The sequence below is a fragment of the Lontra canadensis genome, unplaced genomic scaffold (assembly GCF_010015895.1).
Source record: "Lontra canadensis isolate GAN:19392208 unplaced genomic scaffold, GSC_riverotter_1.0 scaffold109, whole genome shotgun sequence".
NCBI classification, from domain to species: Eukaryota; Metazoa; Chordata; class Mammalia; order Carnivora; family Mustelidae; genus Lontra; species Lontra canadensis.
This window is the reverse complement of record NW_022631103.1, coordinates 1877093-1896465: the sequence shown is the minus strand read 5'-3', so window position 1 is coordinate 1896465 and position 19373 is coordinate 1877093. Positions and strand designations below refer to the sequence as shown.

The following is a 19373-nucleotide window of genomic DNA, read 5'->3' as shown; positions in this document are numbered from 1 at the left end:
CTTCCCTAAGAAGGTAAACCACATCCAGAACTGGGCTGATCATCTTTCCCCAGTACTTTTATCTTCTTTCTGTACTTAGTCTTAGTTTCAGGGACCGACATCCATCTTCTCTCCCAATTTAGAAACCCGGGGATCATCCTGGAGTCCTCCCTCCCCTCTCTGGGTCTGGCTCATACCACCCCCTGCACATTTCTCTTCTCCATTCCTGCCAACACTGCCCAAGTCCCATCTTTCATCATTTGTACTTGGCCCTTCGAGTTGTCTCCTAATTTGTTCCTGGTCTCTAATATACATGAAGTATAAGCCAAAGTCTGTCCTAGCCCCATGTCAAACTCATCAGTAGCTCTGCATCAACTCTGAAGATTAAGCCCAATTACTTTATGGAGACTTGCCCTTGACTTTCTTCTTCAGCCTTCCACTCTGAACACTGGGGCTTCAGCAACGTGGGCTTGCTTATTCTGGTCTACACCATGCTGCTTCACACTGTCAAGCCTTCTCTCTTTCTGCTCTTCTTGATGTTGGGGTCACCTTTCCTGCCACCTTCACTTGCCTGCCTCTTCCAGCTGAGTCATCTTTAGGGAGCCTTCTTTGCACCCCCACTGGCATCATGACCCATTCTCCATGTTCTCACAGATGTCACACTGTGTATCTGATAACCATCTCTCCTATAGGATAGTGATCAGGTTGTGTCTTCTCCTTCGTTCCACTAGCTCTGGAAGTTCAGGAACACCTAATCATCATGGTAGCCCTCATACCTAGACATAACAGGAAACCAATGAACACTTTGAGGTGACGTGAGTTAAACCGTGAATAAGCAGGAAAGTGCTAATTCCAGAATTTGGGAGAGAGATGGGTTTTCCAGGCAGAAGAAATAGTACACTCAAAGGCCCAGGCATGAAAAAGCAGAATAGGTGGGAGAACATGGCTAATTCAATGAGGCCAGAAGGAAGAAAGCATGTTGGGGAAGGGCCGGCTATCATGGCCGAAATGAACAGAGTAGGGATTTGGAAGGGCATTATGTGTAAGCAAAAGAGTTTACATTGATGTGAAAGCTTTGGGGAAGCACTGAAAAACTTTAAACAAGGGACATACCTGATCAGATGTGTGTTTTTTTATTCACTTTGTCTTATAACTGGGTAAGTGGTGGATTGGAGGGACGCAGAGTAGAAGCAGACAGACAATGAGGAGACCACGGGTCATTGCAGTGCATGAGGAGGACTCAGAGGCAGGGACCATGGCATGAAGAGGGGACAGGCTAGTGGGCTCCTTAAGAGCTGACATCAGTGGGGCGCCTGAATGGTTCATTTGGCTAAATGACCTTATCATCATTATATTCCTTTCACTCATCCTTACATTCCCTTAAAAATATTAACTGCTGGCCACATCACACCTTTGTGATGGCTGCTGTAAAAATACTATGTTACGAGAAGGTAGAGCAGTTGGAATACTATGTACTGTTAGGAGTAATGTGAGATGGTACAGCTGTTATGGGAAACAGTATGGTGGTTGCTCAAAAAAAATGAACATGGAATTACCATATGACTCAGTAATTCTACTTCTGGGCAAACACCCAAAAGCATTGGAAGCAGGGTTTCAAAGAAAGATTTGCATATCCATCTTCATAAGAGTGTTATTTAAAATACCTAAAAGGTGGAAGCAAGACAAGCCTCCACCAAAAGATGAATGGATAAGCAAATTGTGGTAGATTAGATAGATAGATCTAATAGGTGGATACATACAAATGTAGGTAAATATATACAAATACTATTATTCAGCCTTAAAAAGGAGAAATTTTGCCACAAGCTACAACATGAATGAAACTTGACAGTATCCTAAGAAAAATAAGTCAGACACAAAAAGACAATTATTGTATGATTCCATTTATACGAGGTACTTGGAGTAGTCAAAATCATAGAGACAGAGGGGCGCCTGGGTGGCTCAGTTGTTAAGCTGCTACCTTCAGTTCAGGTCATGATCCCAGGGTCCTGGGATTGAGCCCCACATCGGGCTCCCTACTCAGTGGGGAGTCTTGCTTCTTCCTCTCCCACTCCCCCTGCTTGTATTCCCTTTCTTGCTGTCTCTCTCTCTCTCTGTGTCAAATAAATAAATAGAATCTTAAAAAAAAATCTTAGAAACAGAAAGTAGAACGGTGGTTGCTGGGGGTAGATGGTAGGGAGAGTGGAGAATTATTGTGTAATGGCTGTGGAGGTTTTTTTTTGCAAGGCAAAATGTTTTCTCGATATTTGCAACAATGTGAGTACCCTTAACACCACTGAATTGTATGCATAAAATGGTTAAGATGGTGAATTTTAGATTATGTGTATCTTAACCACAGTTTTTTTTTTTTTAAGATTTTATTTATTTATTTGACAGACCGAGATCACAAGTAGACAGAGAGGCAGGCAGAGAGAGAGAGGGAAGCAGGCTCCCTGCCGAGCAGAGAGCCCGATGCGGGACTCGATCCCAGGACCCTGAGATCATGACCTGAGCCGAAGGCAGCGGCTTAACCCACTGAGCCACCCAGGCGCCCCCTTAACCACAGTTTTAAAAGTATGGACACTGAGGTATGCATAGCTCTTTGCTTGATCCTTATAATAACCTTGAACGGTTAGAATGGTCCCATTTTATAGTGAGGAAAATAAGGCTCAAGGAAGTAAAGTGAATTGCCCAAGGCACATAACTAGAAAATGGGGAAGCAGAGCCTCATGCTTGGATCTCCTGCTTCCGTGCCCAATGCTGGCTTCCCTCACATCGGGGGAGAGAAAGGATAGTTGAATTAATTTGACCTCTGGTTGAAATACATGCAAGAAATTAAGACTTAACTATTTCATGGAGGGAAAAATACTATAATGCATGTGTGTGTGTGTGTGTGTGTGTGTGTGTGTGTGTGTGTGTATGTTTGAGGTGGGGAGGGCAGGTGGGCGGACTGGGAGAGAGAGCATATAAGAAAGCTCCTAGACACCTGCCTCATGCTTCTTCAATTTCCCTCCCTCCCTGGATCTTCAGAAGGCAGCTGTGAGTCAACTGTAAACACAGCGAGAAAAGGTCACCCGGCATTCCCTCAGATGACAAAATGAGAAGTGACTGGTGTGGATTGTTTGTCTACATGAAACTCAGCCCTGTAAGACGACCAGGAGAAGACAGTGGCTCTCTTAGAAATGGTTCCATTAGCTGTCCTCTCACACTTTACCTCTACGCCTTCCTAGCTCCTGGGGAGACGAAAGATGACAAAATGTGCTTACAAAACTAAATCAGACCTAGTAAGAGAAAAGGGGAGCAGCAGGAACAGCTCTGAGCAGGAGTTAGGCACAATCCTACTTGCCCAGACCACCAACTCCCCATGTAAGTCTGGGCACATCCTTCCTCAGCCCCAAGGGTTGGGCTGCTATTCCTACCACCATTTTCCATTACTGAATTCATACTAAATTTAGAAGGTAGAGCACACACTCTCCCAAGGGGGGATCAGCTAGCCTCTTCAAAATAGCTCTAGTTCATCACGGGTTTACTGGCATTGTGATGGACATTTCACGTATATTAGCCCTAACCCTTCTACTACTTGAAAACTTTTTATCATGAGAATACACTGAGAGGTATTATCATATTTCCCAGAGTATTTGCCTAGATGATAAAGAACAGAGTCAGTATTTGTCTAGTTCCAAAGTTAAATTCAACAGCCAAGTTATATAGAGCTATGGAAGCATGAAGAGACAGAGAAGAAGTTAGCTCTACCTTTCAACCCCCGGGAAAATCTGCATGGAGAAATGTAGGCACCAAAGTTGCAAGAAACCAATCGACAAGGAGACAGAGGGTGCATTTTGTGAAGTAAGAACACTTAAGCAAAGTCAGGTTGGTGGAGAATATAGATTTCTAGAAAATGGTAAATAATCCTGTTTGGTTTAAGGGTAGTTGTGTTGGGCTGTGGTTGGAGACCAGAACTGCACAAGATGATGAAGAACTTTGAATGCTGTACTAAGAGGGTTAGAACTTACTTTTTTAAAAGATATTTTACATTTAAAAAAAAATTCTGTTGTTATGTTACAACAAAATTTAAAAAAATGTATTAGTGTATTATTATATATTACTGTAATATATATATGTGTATAGTGTAATATTGTATATTAATGTATGTTAGTCACATACAATACATCATTAGTTTTTGATGTAGTGTTCTGTGATTCATTGTTTGCATATAACACCCAGTGGTCCATACAATCTGTGCCCTACTTAATGCCCATCACTGGGCTCACCCATTCCCCCAACCCCCCTTCCTTCTAAAATCCTCAGTGTGTTTCTCGGAGTCCACAGTCTCTCATGGTTTGTCTCCCCCTCTGATTTCCCTCACTTCACTTTTCCTTTCCTTCTCCTAATGTCCTCCATGCTGTTCCTTGTGTAGAACTTACTTGTGTAGGCAACAAGTCACCACCAAAAATTTGTATCAAGGGATTTATCTGCAATGATCAATATTGTCTCCTTTATAAGTATTTGTTACATGTTGTAAAGAAGTTAAACATATCGGAAGTGTTTATTTTTGTTGTATCTCACATAGGCCATTGCATCACCAGCTGACAGCACCTACCGGGTGAGTGATGGATGTGTTGTACCTGTGCCAAGAACCCCTTACATGCACAGTGACATCAGCTAACCACACCGGTTTTTTCCTAGAATAATAAGACTTTTTTTTTGTTTTGTTTTGTTTTTTCTGATGCTTTAGGAAGGGTTAAGAAACTTCAAGGAACTTCGAGCCAAATTTCAAAAGTTTGATATGCCATTGCCTCCAGGACCTATTAAATTCTCAGCGGGTGTTTCTCAAAAGGGTGACATTGGAAACACACAGTCAACAAGAATTTTGGCCAATGGGAAACCCCTCTCATCCAACCACAGTTCACTCCCACTACGTTCTAGTGCTGACTCCCAGCTTCTTAAAGACCAGGAAATGAAGCTGGCCCAGAGGAGTGAGATTCAGAAATGTTCGAATTCCCCAGGACCTCCAGAAAGGTCCCCTGGTCCTGCAGTAAATTCCCAGAAAAGTCCTCCACTGTTAGACAGGAACCCATCAAATGCTGAGAAAACCAACAAGAGGAGAGTCACAGTGAATGATAGCTTCAAAGATAAGCTCTGGAACTGGGAGAAGTTTTCATCTCAGAAAAGTGAGTCGTCTTCAGCCTCTCTCCTTGCCAGGTGCGCTTGCAGGATCTGCCACGTGGAGGAGCAGAAAAGCAGAGGGCTTCCTCCAAAGGAGCCCAGGATAATGCTGGAAATAAAAGGAACACAGACCTTGCCTTCCCAGAGGCATTTGGTGGCTCAAAGAGAATCACTTACCTTTCCTGAAGATCCCACTTTTCTACTTTTTCAACATGGCAGGAAGAACCTAGAAAACTGTCTTCCTGAGAAGAGCCCAGTGAGAGGCTCCTGCCAGCTTGTCTATGAGAGTGAATTTTCCAGTCAGGCCCCAGGTGAGATGTAATCCCTGTGGCCCCAGGGGAGGAGCCACTACATTTTTCTAATTTAGAGCTTGCTGATGGTCCTGTATGATCTGGGTGAATTTTGCTCCAAATGCCAGGGCAGGTTTGGGTAAAGTGCTTACTCTCCTGGAATTCTATTGAAAGGCAATTTGGGCAAGCTGGGTTTGAATCCTAGCTCCGATTCTCACAACATGAATGAACTTGGGCAGTCTACTTTATTTCTTATAGCCTGTTCTGCTGTCCTGTAAATTAGATGTATCACCCATCTGCCCCAGCTTGGTAAATAGCACAACCATCCGCCTAGTTGCTCAGGCCAAACACCTAGGAGCCATGCTCTATTCCTCTCTCGCCCTCATTTTTTGCATCCAGTCCATCAGCAAGCTCCTGGTTCTACCACCAAAATATGTTCCGTATCCCTCCGCTTTGGTCCATTTCTGCCCTCTGTCCTATCTATACCACTGTCATCTCTTACCCGGACCACAGTGGTGCAGCTGGTTTCTTAGCTTCCAGCCTCTTGCCCCTTCCTACCCTATTCTCCTCCTAGCAGTCACAGTGATCCTCTAAAGCACAAATTAGATCACACCACCCCCCTGCTCAAATTCAACTCAAGCCATCTTACACCAGCTGATGCCATTTGGCCCTTCCTACCTCTCTTACCCTCTCTATCACATTGGCCTTCTTGCTTTTCCTTAGATAAACCAAGCTAGTTCCACCCCAGGACCTTTGCACTTGCTGATCACTCTGCCTGGCACATGTTTTCCCCAGGTCTTTGATATTTCATTCCCTCACTTCATCGTGGCCTCTGCTGAGGGTCACCTGTCATGAGTGGAATTTGTAAGTCACCGGCTAAAATAACCACCCCACCCCACCCCGAGTCTCTGTCTCTTTATGTTGCTTTAGTTTTTTTCTTTATAGCCCATCCTTACCCAGTATATTGTTACATATCTGTTTGTTTACCTTGGTAAAATGTAAGTTACACAAGGATAAAAACTGCCTTCTTTATAACCATATCCCCAGCACCTAAAAGACCAAGGCCAGGTTCAATAGGTCCTCAAAAACTATTTATTAAGAATACCTGATTGAATGGGTAGACAGATGGGTGGGAGGAGGGATCTCCTGCTTATAACCATATATGGTTTCTCTCTGTATTTGGAAAAGAATATAAACTACTGACTACTGATTTCATGGCTCTGCACCTTCTGGGCCCTGCTTAGGCATCTTATTTACTGCTTCCTTTCTCCTTCTTGCTCATGAGTGGACACACTTGGTTTCTTGATATTCCATGAAGAGACCTTGTTATGCTCAGAACATTTCCATTTGCTGTTCCTCTTCCTAGAAAATTCTTCTCTGAGCTTTCTGTAGCTATAAGTTTAGGTCTAAGTTCACATGACACTTTCTCAGATAATCCTTCTTTAACCTCTTTATCTGAACACCACTCCTTCACCGTCTGCAGGTGACTGTTTCCTATCAGCCCGTTTTCTTTCTTTCATGGAACTGACAGGTCTCTGTAATTATCTGGTTTGTGTGTATGTTTCTCATCAGTCTCCTGCTATTAGCATGAACATTCCTGAGGGCAAGGCTCTATCCATTCTTTTGTTTGTTTGTTCTTGTTCTTAACTCTATACCCAGCTTCTAGAACAACGCCTGGACTTTAGTAGATAAATTGCTACCGACAAAGGGATAAGAGAGAAGGATGAATGGGAGGAAGGAAAGAAGGATTGATTGCCTGCCTGACAGAGCTGTTGAGGGGATTAAATGAGATGATCCATGTCCATCTCTTGGCACAGCACCTGGTAAAAAAAAAATTAGGAACCAAATTAGTAAGGGATCATTCATTTTCACTACATTTTCTCCTTAATTTGACAAAGACTGGAATTTCTGACATCAAGACTTCTAATTAAAGCCTAAGAAGAGAGGAGCTTGGTCCTGACTACTGTAACCCCTGCTGGAGGGTCAAGAAGGAAGCTTCCCTCCCTGCCTCTCTCCCCTATCCTGGCTCCCAGAGGGCAGCAGGGCTCTGAGGAATTTGAACTGAGGAACTTGTAAAACACTGGCCAGTATCTTTATTTTTGGTCTGGATGGTCCATTCAGTATTATATGAACCCCAAATCAAGGCGTTTGGATCATATAAGGTTTTGTGCTATTTTCTGTGTAAGAGGCAGATATGATTTTCATATATAATATTGGAATTTCTGTTGAAGTTTAGCTTCTGAGTACAGAAGGACAAAATGTATGAAATTGAGACTGTCCTGGAAAATTCCAGGACACAAAACCCACAAAACCCACATGTGCCATGTACCTCAAAGTTAGCCTTGAAGCTTGTCCCAGGCTATGAGTCCTGGAAACCAGAGATCAACTCATCCTCCTCTTCAGATCCCCCATGTAATTTGTATGTTCTCAGTGCTTGAAGCATCCTTTCGGGGAATAGTCACCATCCCTTTCCTCAGAAGTAGGCACTGTGCTTGATGCTGACAGCCATCACTCGATGTGAGGATGGACTCACCCCTCCAATATGCCACAACCCTGATAGAGAGGTGTTAATGATACATCGTCATGGGGGTACCAAACAGAGAATGATTAATTCTCCCCTTGAGTTTGAAATGAATGAAAGCTTCCCAGAGGAGGTGTCTTTGGAGCAGGGACTTAAAGAATGAGTCTAAGACAGAAGTGAGGGAACATTCCAGAACCAAGAAGGGCATGAACAAAGTCTTAGATATACAATGGCTTTTTAAGTCCAATTTGGAGAACTGAGAAGCCATTGGTGTGAGTGAAAGATATTTGGGCTTAAGGTTGGGAAAGTAGGATGGTAAAGTGTGGTAAGAGAAGGATCTGGAAATGTGGATTGGGGTCATGTAATATTTACATGCCAGAGGCTGGAGTACATACATGGACGTCATGCCAAGGAAGCCAGGCTTCAGCTTCTGGGCAGCAGACTGGTGACATGATCAGCTTTGTGTTTTGATCAGGGCACTTTGGCCAATAGGAGGAGAATAGATTAGAGGGGAGAGAGATTGAGGCTGGGACTGGTCAGTTTCATCTGAGAAACCATGAAATGGAAATAGTAATAACATGTTTTCTTTTCTTATCCAGGCTCAGAGAAACAGTCTGTTGATAAGCATCAACAACTTCTCAAAACGAAACCACTGCCTTCCATTGAGTCCCTGGGGCCTCCTCCCCCAAAGCCTCTAAAACCCCCAGGTGTGGATCTCCAGGCCTTCCAGAGGCAGGCAGCTGCAATTTCTAAGACCCACACAGAAGGTACGGAAATGCACCAGCCAGCCAGCGCAAGTCACAGCCCCAATGCCCGTGTCCCCACTATTACCTCCCTCTCCGTGTCAACTCCCAGGTGATAATGCCCAACTGCTTTTCCACGGGACCGGACATCCATCACTGGTTATTTCACGTAGAGGCTGTGGCAGCTTGCCCGTGAAATGACAAATCTGCGGGAATTGGCCCCTTATCGCTCCCAGGCCAGGCTGCTTCCCCTGAGAACATTGCATTTGATCACTGGGAATCTGTCCAAGAGGAAGAAAAAGAAAAGTAGTCGAGCAGGGAGCAGGCAGCTTTTGTGTTTCCTACAAAGCCTGTGTTGTCAACACAATTGGTGCAGTACAAGAGGGGAGGGAGTGGAAAGGGAGGAAAGGCAGTGTGAACTTGACCTGTGATCTTAATGGGGGTCCCTCAGGTCTCTGTGATTGGCCTTTAGTAATTAGTTGAAGGGCCCACCCCCACCCCCACCCCCACTGGTCCTTTCCAGAAACTAAAGCTTCCTTACAAGTCCTTTTTCTGTGCTCTTTTTGTGTCTTCCTCTGCAACTTAAAGGAACACCTTCTCCTTCCCTCTCTACCTGCACTGTGCTCTGATCCTGTGGACACTTCAAATGCCTTTGCTTATGTTTGCTCTAATGAAACATGAGGGGAGCACACACTTTGGGGTCCTATGTAAATGCTAACATTGATCTTACTGGGGCCACGAGTGCCAGCAGATGGTATGCTCAGAGAGCTAAAGCCATCTTGCATTGTTCTTTTTTTTTTTTTTTAAGATTTTATTTATTTATTTTATAGACAGAGATCACAAGTAGGCAGAGAGGCAGGCGCGGGGAGGGGGAGCAGGCTCCCCACTGAGCAGACAGCCTGATGTGGGGCTCAATCCCAGGACCTTGAGATCATGACCTGAGCCAAAGGCAGAGGCTTAACCCACTGAGCCACCCAGGCACCCCTGCCTTGTTCTTTTGACCGCTTCGAACAACCTCATTGTTGTTAAATTTCTTGAACTCACTTGATGGTTTTCACACTTCAGCCTGCACCAGAATCACCTAGAGGACTTGTCAAAGCACAGATCCCAGGACCCCATTCCCAGAGTTTCTGATTTATTTGGTCTGGATTGGCTGCCTAAGAATTTGCCTTTTTAACAATTTCCCCAGGGGGATGCTGATGCTCTCTGGTCCAGGGACCACACTTGAAGAATTACTGCTGCAAAACATCTAAAGTCTTATCCTAAAAGAAATTCTATATAAAGAAATAGAGTTCTGGCTGCCACCTTGTGTCCCCTTGTGCATGCACCTAATCTCAGTTGGTTTGACCGAGACCCTGAGCACCAACTCTAGTCCCATTTCCACCAAGATAAGAGAAACTATCATGAACCAGGAGAAACACACCAGACTGAAAGCCCAGGTACGCCTTGGTAGAAAAGGAACAGCTGGCTGGAAGAGGATGGCTTATAGAATGGCTACAGCAGATGATAAAACCTTAGTTCTCTCTCTCTTTTGTTTAAAGATTTTATTTATATATTTGAGAGAGAGAGAGCATAAGAGAGCATGAGTGGGGCAGGGCAGGGGCATAAGGAGAAGCAGACTCCCCCACTGGACAGGGAGCCCGATGAGAGACTCAATCCCAGGACCCTGGAATCATGATCTGAGCTGAAGGCAGATGCTTAACTGACTGAGCCACCCAGGGACCCAAACCTTAGTTCTCCTTATAGAAGTTAGGGGTAAACAATATCTCTGGTATTGAAGAAGTGAGTAAGTTCACAAACCAAGGAACCATGATCCCTTCCCACAACCTGAAAGTCCAGGTATCAGGGGCAGCGAACGCTTTCACCATCACAGGCCATGCTGAGAGGAAGCAGCTGACAGGAATGCTACCCAGTGTCTTAAACCAGCTTAGTGCAGAGAGTCCGACTAGTCAGAGAAGACCGGCTGAAGCTTTGGCCACACAATGCATGGATGGGACCACACCACTTGCTACCAGAGAGGAGGAGGGGGACGAGGAGGAAGAGGAAGAAATTCCAGATCTTGTGGAGAATTTTGACAAAGCTTCCAAGAGTGAAGCAAACAGAATTAAGTCAATTTCTGAAGAAGATGGAACTTAAAGAGGTGACTGGAGCTGCTGTTTTATATGATGACTGCTTTTTAAAATTTTGTTCATGGATCTGGTGGACTCTAGATCTCTAGTATTTTTAAGCTCAGCCCCTTGGACACATCAGCACTTTCCAGTTTTTGCTTAGACACTATTCATTCTTTGCAGCTCATTAAACTGAAGAAGCCTGGGAAGTTTGAAACAAGGTTCATGAAGTTCTTTACTTGGTTTAAAAAAAAAAAAAGAAGAAGAAGAAGAGAAGAAAAAGAAAAGAAAATGAAAGAGCTCTCTTATAAGTATACTTGAATAATAGTTTGGACACCTCACTAACGGAGAAGACTAAGTATGATTTTTATAAACATTAAATAATTCAGACCTCAAACCCTCTTTCTGAAAGTGAAGAAGTTTGTCAGAGAACATAGAACAAAGCACCAAGTCTTCTGTCATAAAATGGCCTTTGTAAATCCCAGCCCCCCTGACACTAGCTGTTTAAGTTTGCACATGTTACTTACTGAGCCTCATTGTCCTTATCTGTAAAATGGGGATGAGAGTAACACTCCTCTCTCAGGATTTTTGTGAGGATAAATGAGATGAGTCACGGACAGGGTTTAAACAGTGCTGGGCACACCAGGAAGCACTCAGTAAATGCACGGTTATCAGTTATCATTATGGGAAGCTTGTGTTGAGCAGCTATGCTCTCCTTGCCCTGGACCCTGTGATAGACACAAGAGTTAAAGAGAGAACCCCCACACCAGTTCTGGGTGCTCCAGAAGGTCAAAGTCTAATCCGAAAGCTCAAGATCATCTTTATAAAGAAGCACTATATGATGTGGGTGAGCACTGCACTGTGGGAAGGATGGAGGGTCCCCTAGGTGCCGGGGTGGGGAGCACCAGTGAGTCACCACTCCTCATTCTGTGTCTGGGGTCAGGGCATTGCACAAACAAAGGCTGCTTTCATCAGGCTACCGCCTACACCCCTTTTCACTCTACCTCTTGCTCTTGCAGCAGCTGTGGAAGAGGGCTGCCTGCCTCCAGAGAGGTGAGTACCTGTTTCTTTGTCGTGGGGGAGCACAGCGCGTGGAGCATTGACAGACTGCTTAGCCAGCCTGGGAGCAGGCAAAAAGCCCAAGCCAGGTGTCTGGGTATCTCAGAAGGGTTGCAGGAAGAACAGATTTATAAGCAACAAACTGCAACTTTTGTTTTAGAGGCGAGATTAAATAAACTCCATTTAACTGCTGTGCTGACATTAAGTTGCAAAGATGGTCCTCTGAGCTACTTTTATTTATTATACAGCAGGGTTGGGTAAATTGAAACATCAGCTTCCATAGTAATAAATCGAATTAGAGGCTACAGAATGCCGTGGGCAGCTGGTGTGACATTAGAACTTGATAATGGGACAAAGGACCTTCTGTTTTTGCTGTACTTGTTCTGAGAATTTTGCCATGGAACCATCAGTCCGTTAATTCACCCAACCAAATACTATCTCTTGAGCCCTTTGATGTGTCATGCATTGAACTGGCTACTTTTTACACATTTTCTTACTTCCTTTCCTCAAGGCTGGAAAGTTGCTGCTGCTGTCCTTATTTTGTAACTACAGACACTCGGGCTCAGAAAGTCTGGCCACTTGCAGAACCATGATTCCAACCCAAGTATCCCTAAACCATTTTTTCTATTGACTATAAGGGAAACATAAGATTGTGTAAGTTTGAGGTGTACAAGGTGTTAGTTTGTTGCATTTACAAATCACAGTATGATTACTACAGTAGTGTTAGCTAGCCCCTTGATCACCTCACATAATTCTCATTTCTTTTTTGTGTTGAGAACAGTTAAGATCTAATCTCTTAGCAAACTTAAAATTTATAATACATTATATTTTTACCATAATCACTCTTTGTACATTGGATCTCCAGAACTTACTTATCTACTACTACTTAAACAATATCTCTCCAGTTCACCCACCCCTCAGCCCCTGGTAACTATGATTTACTCTGTTCTTATAAGGTTTGGTTTTTTATATTTTGTGTATAAGTGATACCATACAGTAATTGTTTATCTCTGTCTGACTTATCTCACTTAGCGTAATGCCCCCAAGGTCCACCCATGTTGTCACAGATGGCAGGATTTTCTTCTTTCTTGTGGCTAAATAACTTTCTATTGTATATACACTTCACATCTTCTTTATTCATTCATCTGTTGACTGGCGCTTAGGTTGTTTCCATATCTTGGCTCTTGTGAATAATGCTGCCATATTAACATGAGCGTAATGGTCTCTCTTTGAGATGCTGATTTCATTTTCTTCAGCTACGTACCCAGGAGTGCTGGGTCATGCGACAGTTCAATTCTTAATGGAACTTTTCTACTCCTTTCTGTAATGATTGTGCTAACAGGTATGCCCAAACTGTTTTGATTGTATCATGTCCCTTCCCTCACAAAGATATTCCTCTTCTCAAGAAGGTCAGCCTTCAAAGAAGTAAGCATAAAAACAAATAATCCTATTATTTACTAAGTTTTTATAATAGTAGAGTGTGTTTAGTTTTCTAATAGAGGAAAGTGTAAGATTTAGAGGTTACGCAAATAGGGGAGTGATCACCTGTCCTTGGACAGGCCAGGAAAGTGTTGATAGAAAATGTATCTGTTATCTTTTGCTACAATCATACCACATAATAAGCAACAAAATATCAATAGCACACAGCAGGAGTGTGGGGTCTGCTGGGCTGAGCTCTGCTGGTATTGCTAGAATGTTGCAGACTACCCAGGCAGTTTTGCTGATATGGACCCAGGTTTCTTATGTGTAGGAGGATCAGCCTGTAATCAGCTGATCTAGGGTTGCCTTGGCTGGCACAAGGGGGGCAACATGACTCAGCAACAGCTGTCTCATCCTCCAGCAAGTTACCTGAGGAACGATCTTCAGCCACAGCTGACAAACAAGACAATCCCCATTGCACAAACACTTTTTCAACTCTGCCATGTCACATTTGCTAACTTCCTATTGGTTAAAGCAAATCACATGGCCCAGCTTTGGAGTGGGAGGATGCCAAACCTTTACCTATATGGGGGCAGGGATCCAGGAAGGAAACATTTACAGGGAGTACCAAGGATAGACACGTGCTGGGTGACATAGGGAGGGGTGCTGTAGGCAGAGGCAGGAGGTGTAAGGAAGCAGGTCCCAACAGGGAAAATCAGAAATAGCTAAGTAGACTTGGTGTGGAAAGGGTGGTATGAATGGAGATAAAAGCTATCGCAGAGGAAGACAGGAACCAAATCTTGGATGTTCTTGTCTACCAAGGACTAGATACGATAATCTTGTTCCTCAAGGGACTGACTGTGTGGTGTTGGGCATGGTTCATGTGTCCCAGGATCTCCTAGTTTAGTTGCCCATTCAGAAGAATAAAATGACAGCACAGCATGGGTCACTGAAGCCACATGCTATGTGCATTTGTGTGAAAGAGAAAATTTAGACAGCTAAGACAATGATTTGCACTGTTCACTCAATGAGCCTGGGCCCCCCAGGGTGACAGTTTGAGTAGACAGTGTAATTCTGCTGTGCTCTGAGCCAGTCTCGGTTCTGTCAGGACACACATTCTGTGAGCCTCTCAGCATGACTATTTGTGTGCTGCGACTGTAGTGTATGACTAGATGGGTATTCTTCCTACCGTTTGGCTCTGAACTAAGCTGACTTCTTCTCTGGCCTTTACTCAAAGACAGCCGTCTGTCTCCACATGGAAGACAAAATTGCTTGACAGGCAAGTATTGGGAAACAGTGACGAGTCTCCAATGTGACAGCTTCTTCCTAAGGGTTGTGGAAGGGCAGTTGGACTATTGCGTCATTTCACACTGGCTCTAGAACCTAACCGTCATTGGAAATGAGGTTCATTGTACCTCAGATTTGATACAGACCGTAGTGTTGTCAGAGTGCAAAGCAAAACAGACCAAGAGGGACCCGGGATGCTTAGGGGTGGCTTCATGGAGGATGAAAGATCTTCAGATGTCTTCTGTGTGATGGGTCTGAATTAGTAGTTTTACTTATTCCCTTTTGTGAAACTGTACAGTAGGTGAGGGCAGGACATGGTTCCCAGAAAGAACCACATTCCTGACTTATCATTGGTTAATGGATGATGGATGGACCAATGGATGTTCAGCGCAGAGACAGACCATGACCGAAAGCAAGGCAGTAGTAAGAAAGTGGAGGACAAACAGACACGAAGTATTCTGATGTGGAAGAATAAGAGAGAAGGTTGGAGCCTAATGTTAATTAGGAGCCATGCTGAGTAGTTAGGACCATGAGCTTGCATGATGTAGTTTAAACAAGTAAATGCCATGATGCTAAGCAGCCTTAGAAACAACTTCCATGGAAACCAGTGCTTGTTTGGAAAGAACATCTCCCGTGTTCATGGTATTAATCTTCAGTACAGATACCAGATTAGAAACAGAATATATCGGGTCTCATTACTGGAGGGGGACTTGGCAATTATTAACAAGTCTGGGGTTTTTCATCTGAGCCCTACCACTTCATACCTATGTAACCTTGGGCAAATGCCTTAACCTCTGCAAACCTTAGTTTCTACTTACATAAAATGGGAGGCTGATAGGACCTAACTCATACAGTCGTGGTGATGTTTAATGCAACAATGATTGTAAAGGGTCGAGTGCGCAATTGAGCATTTGGAAAGTGTTCCATAAAGCTTGCTTAGCTTCCTATAACCCCTCTAAAGGCAGGAATCCATGATCAGAACCTTAATCTCTTCTAAAATCCTTGGAGGAGGAGCTCATTCCCTGAACAATAAGAGATATGAGGTTGGATCCTAAAGTTAATTAGGTACCATGCTGAGGAGTTGGACCCGTAGCTTATAATGATGAGTTAGCTTAAACAAGTAACGTATTTGTCCTGTTGGGACAGATTTTATTCATTCAACATATATATATATTTTTTTATTTAAATTCAATTAGCCAACACACAGTGTATCATTAGTTTCAGAGGCAGTGTTCAACAATTCATCAGATATGCATTCAACGTGTATTTACTAACAACGTACTATATGTCAAGGCCTCTTATGTACACTGAGAATATAGCAGGGCACACATGCACACTTACAGGCACACATGCATTTGTTTTATCTATTCAAAGTCCCAATTGAACTGGGACCAAAAACTGATGTCCCTACCGCAGACTCCCAACCCTCTGTCCAAGATCTGCTCATTGGTTGAGTAGACAGGGTCTTTACCCTTCCTTACCTGGCAGTTCTTAAAACATCTAGGGACTGCATTCTGTTAAATAAAACTGTCATCATTTTCAACCACTATTCCCCAAATATGTTTTATGTTTTTGCCATATTTTTATGGATATATGTTTTTAGTCATCTTGTCAGAAACTCAGTGCATTACAGTAGCCACTTTCACCTTTGAACCTCTTCACATCCTGTATTAAATATGAGAAGCAGCATTGTGTCCTGCCACCAGTACAGGTCTGGAGTCCGACTCCCATAGAGCCAGACCCCTCCTCTACGCCTATGACCACTCAGAGCATTGATATACACATCTGTGAAGTGGACACAATAGTACTTCCTTGACTGTCATGAAGACGAAATGAGATGAATTGCATAAAGCATGCAGTATACAGAAGATGCTCGGTGAGTCTTGGTGTCCTCAACCCTTGACCTCTCCATCCCTTGTTATCTCTGGAATAAATATCTTGTTAGTTCCCAACAGTGCAATGATTCTTTGGAGATTCTTCTTTGTCATCACTCTTTCACGCAAACCACGCTGGCTGGCATCCCTCTAGAATGAGCAGCCCCTACTTGCGTGAGCAAAGCAGGTTAGTCCCATGACAGCAATTAGCACTGGGTCTCTGTCAGTACTTAGCAGAGTCGGCTAATATTTTATTCATTAGCTATAAATATGGCTTTTCTCCCATTAAGCAATGTCAGAGGCTAGTCCTGACTCAGGAAATCTCTGACTCAGACACTAAGGAGGGAAGAGCCTTCTTATTTCAGAAGAGAAGACTCCTACAGATTCTCAGATGAGGATCCTTGGGTGGGTCCCAGGAGTCCACCATTTTCTCTCCTGAACTTTTTAATTTTGGGTCTCATCTTAATGACAGTCTTTAAAAGATAATATAAGTTTATTTTGAGTCTTTCAGATGATCTCTTTCGACCTAATAATTTGGAACACACTTTTGTATTTGTGTTTTTGATATTTCTACCCCCTGCAGAGTGAAAAACACAGATGCCTCCCCGGGCTCGGTGGATTATGTGACTCTGTGTAGAACCCACATTAGACAACAGGAAGGAGAGAACCTGTGGAAATGGGAAGAGATACCTTACCTTAGGCATTCAATTAAAATATTGATAATGGGGTGCCTGAGTGGCTCAGTGGGTTAAAGCCTCTGCCTTCAGCTCAGGTCATGATCCCAAAGTCCTGGGATGGAGCCCCATATCGGGCTCTCTGCTCAGCAGGGAGCCTGCTTCCCCCTCTCTCTCTGCCTGCCTCTCTGCCTACTTGTGATCTCTCTCTGTCAAATAAATTTTTAAAAAGTCTAAAAGAAATATTGATAATAGCAGAACAACAACACTGTGGTAAAACAAAATGCATCTCTTATCTTCACTTGAATAGTGGTTAAGTGCTATAAAGAGAGTGTTTTAAAGAGCCTTCAGATAGTAACTGGGGACGGGGAGTGGCATAAAGGAAGTGTCGGATGATCAGGCCTGAGGTCGTGACCTGTGATTTGAGACCTGCATGATGAGACCCCAGTCATGAAAGGTCTAGGAGATGGACATTCCAGGAGAGGGACCAGCTGGAGCAGCGTCTCAGGGGAGAACAGTGTTGGCACACTGAGGTAACTAGAAAGGAGGGGGACAATAGCTAAGCACAGTGCACTGATGGAATGGTGGTTGTACTGAGAGTCGTGGAATCTGGAGGCTGTTCTCTAAATATGTTGGGAAACTACAGGAGTTTTAAACCAGGGAGTGACATGAGCTGACATTTATTTTGTAAAGATCACTTTGGAGGCTGCATAAAAAAAAATTAGTGTGGAAACAGGTAGAGACAGCTTTAGAAGCCATTGCAACAACAGAACAGTAACAATAAATATAGTGATTCGCACTCGTATTGATGGTGTTTTAAGCACTTAAAATATAGGGCTCCATTTATGGCAATCCTAAGAGGTAGAGGGTATTTTAATTTTATAGATGAGGAAACTGAGTCACAAAGAGGTTTAATCTCTTGATATGGATAAGGTGGTAGAAATGGGGGGGGTTGTTGTTGTTGTTATTTAGAAAAAGAAGGGACTCGAGTTGTATTTTGGAGGACATGCAGTGATTGTGGGATCAGCTGTGGAGAATGAGACAGGTGGGCAAGAGAGGTCTATAAGACCCTTTCCAGGTGCTTTGCTGTTTCCATCGTTGTTGGGATCAGCATGTGTGGAATGTTTGGTACACTGTCAGTGCTCAGTACAAGACTGACCTTCCCTCAAAACTATTTGGGATTGTTCTTTATTTAAAACAAGCATGTCTTACATGTGCATGTAGGACCAGAAGCTCTTAGGACTGGTTTTTAAGTTGTTTGGACCAACAGCGCTCTTTCGTAAATGGCTGCGTTTCAGGTAGTCAGGACTGGTATAGACCAGCTCTGACTGACCAACAGCAAAATAGGTTCCTCATGATGGTATCTGGGAGGTGAAGGTGGGCCATCACATCCCAGTGTGCTAAACGCAATCACTACCGGGCAAGAAGGAAGACCCGGGATTTTTTTTTAAACCTGTGCCTTATGAAGTTTTAGACCCAGAATATTCAGGTGGCTTCAGCTCAAGTCACTTCAGTAAATTCTTATTACCCCTTTTGAATTGGCTTCTAGAAACACAACAAGGCTACTGTTTGGCCTGTCTTTCCAAGCGCGGTGGTGGCCAGAATGGTACATTTATTTGGGGGTTTTCTTTCATAGTTTCAAGGATTCTTCCTTTAAAAAGTTCACCTAGATTCTGTGTGTTGAACACTTACCATAGACAAAGGCTTGTTCTCCATACTTAATGTCCACTCTCTCATTTGCAAACTCTCAGCCACAACCACACCATGAAGTTGGTGGCCAGTGGACGCTCTGACCATAGAATCGGGTTTAGGAACCCAACCTGATGCCTCTGGGCCATCACCCTTGTAGAGTCTGACCTGGTCAGTGTGGCTCCAGAGCTTCACTTCTCACCCCCCACTGCAGACTGTCTTCCTGAGGATTCACATTGGGTCTTTGCCTACAACAAAGGCGGCCAGGGCTTACCAGACTCCTGGTCTGCTCCTCAAGTTGAGCCGAGACATTCTCCAGGCGGGTATTCTTGAATACCTCTCCTGCCTCAGGATTTCCTTTTCTATCTGCAGAGAGATCTGTATGAGGGAGCCTGGCCATGTTGTAGCTAAAGCATCGAAGCATTTGGAGCCAATTCTCAGCTTTTCCCTTCCGTTGCATTCACATGACAAGCTGGAAAGACTCATGAGTTAGGAAGAAACCAGGCAGTAACGTTGCAGACTTGGAGCCCCTTTTGGTACATAGGTTTGTTCAGAAAGGTTGACTGG

General features: G+C 43.8%; 1 protein-coding gene across 2 annotated transcripts in view; it reads left to right on the top strand.

Annotated features, from left to right (window-relative positions):
• FYB2 (FYN binding protein 2) overlaps window positions 1-19373 on the top strand; it is a 119701-nt gene that overhangs the window by 24007 nt on the left and 76321 nt on the right. Inside the window, exons 2-5 of one of the 2 annotated variants that reach the window (XM_032839717.1) lie at window positions 4547-4579; window positions 4712-5453; window positions 8553-8720; window positions 11824-11857. In XM_032839717.1, the coding sequence (XP_032695608.1) occupies window positions 4547-4579; window positions 4712-5453; window positions 8553-8720; window positions 11824-11857 (977 nt within the window). The remainder of the gene's footprint in view (window positions 1-4546; window positions 4580-4711; window positions 5454-8552; window positions 8721-11823; window positions 11858-19373) is intronic. The other variant, XM_032839718.1, reaches the window with a different exon arrangement.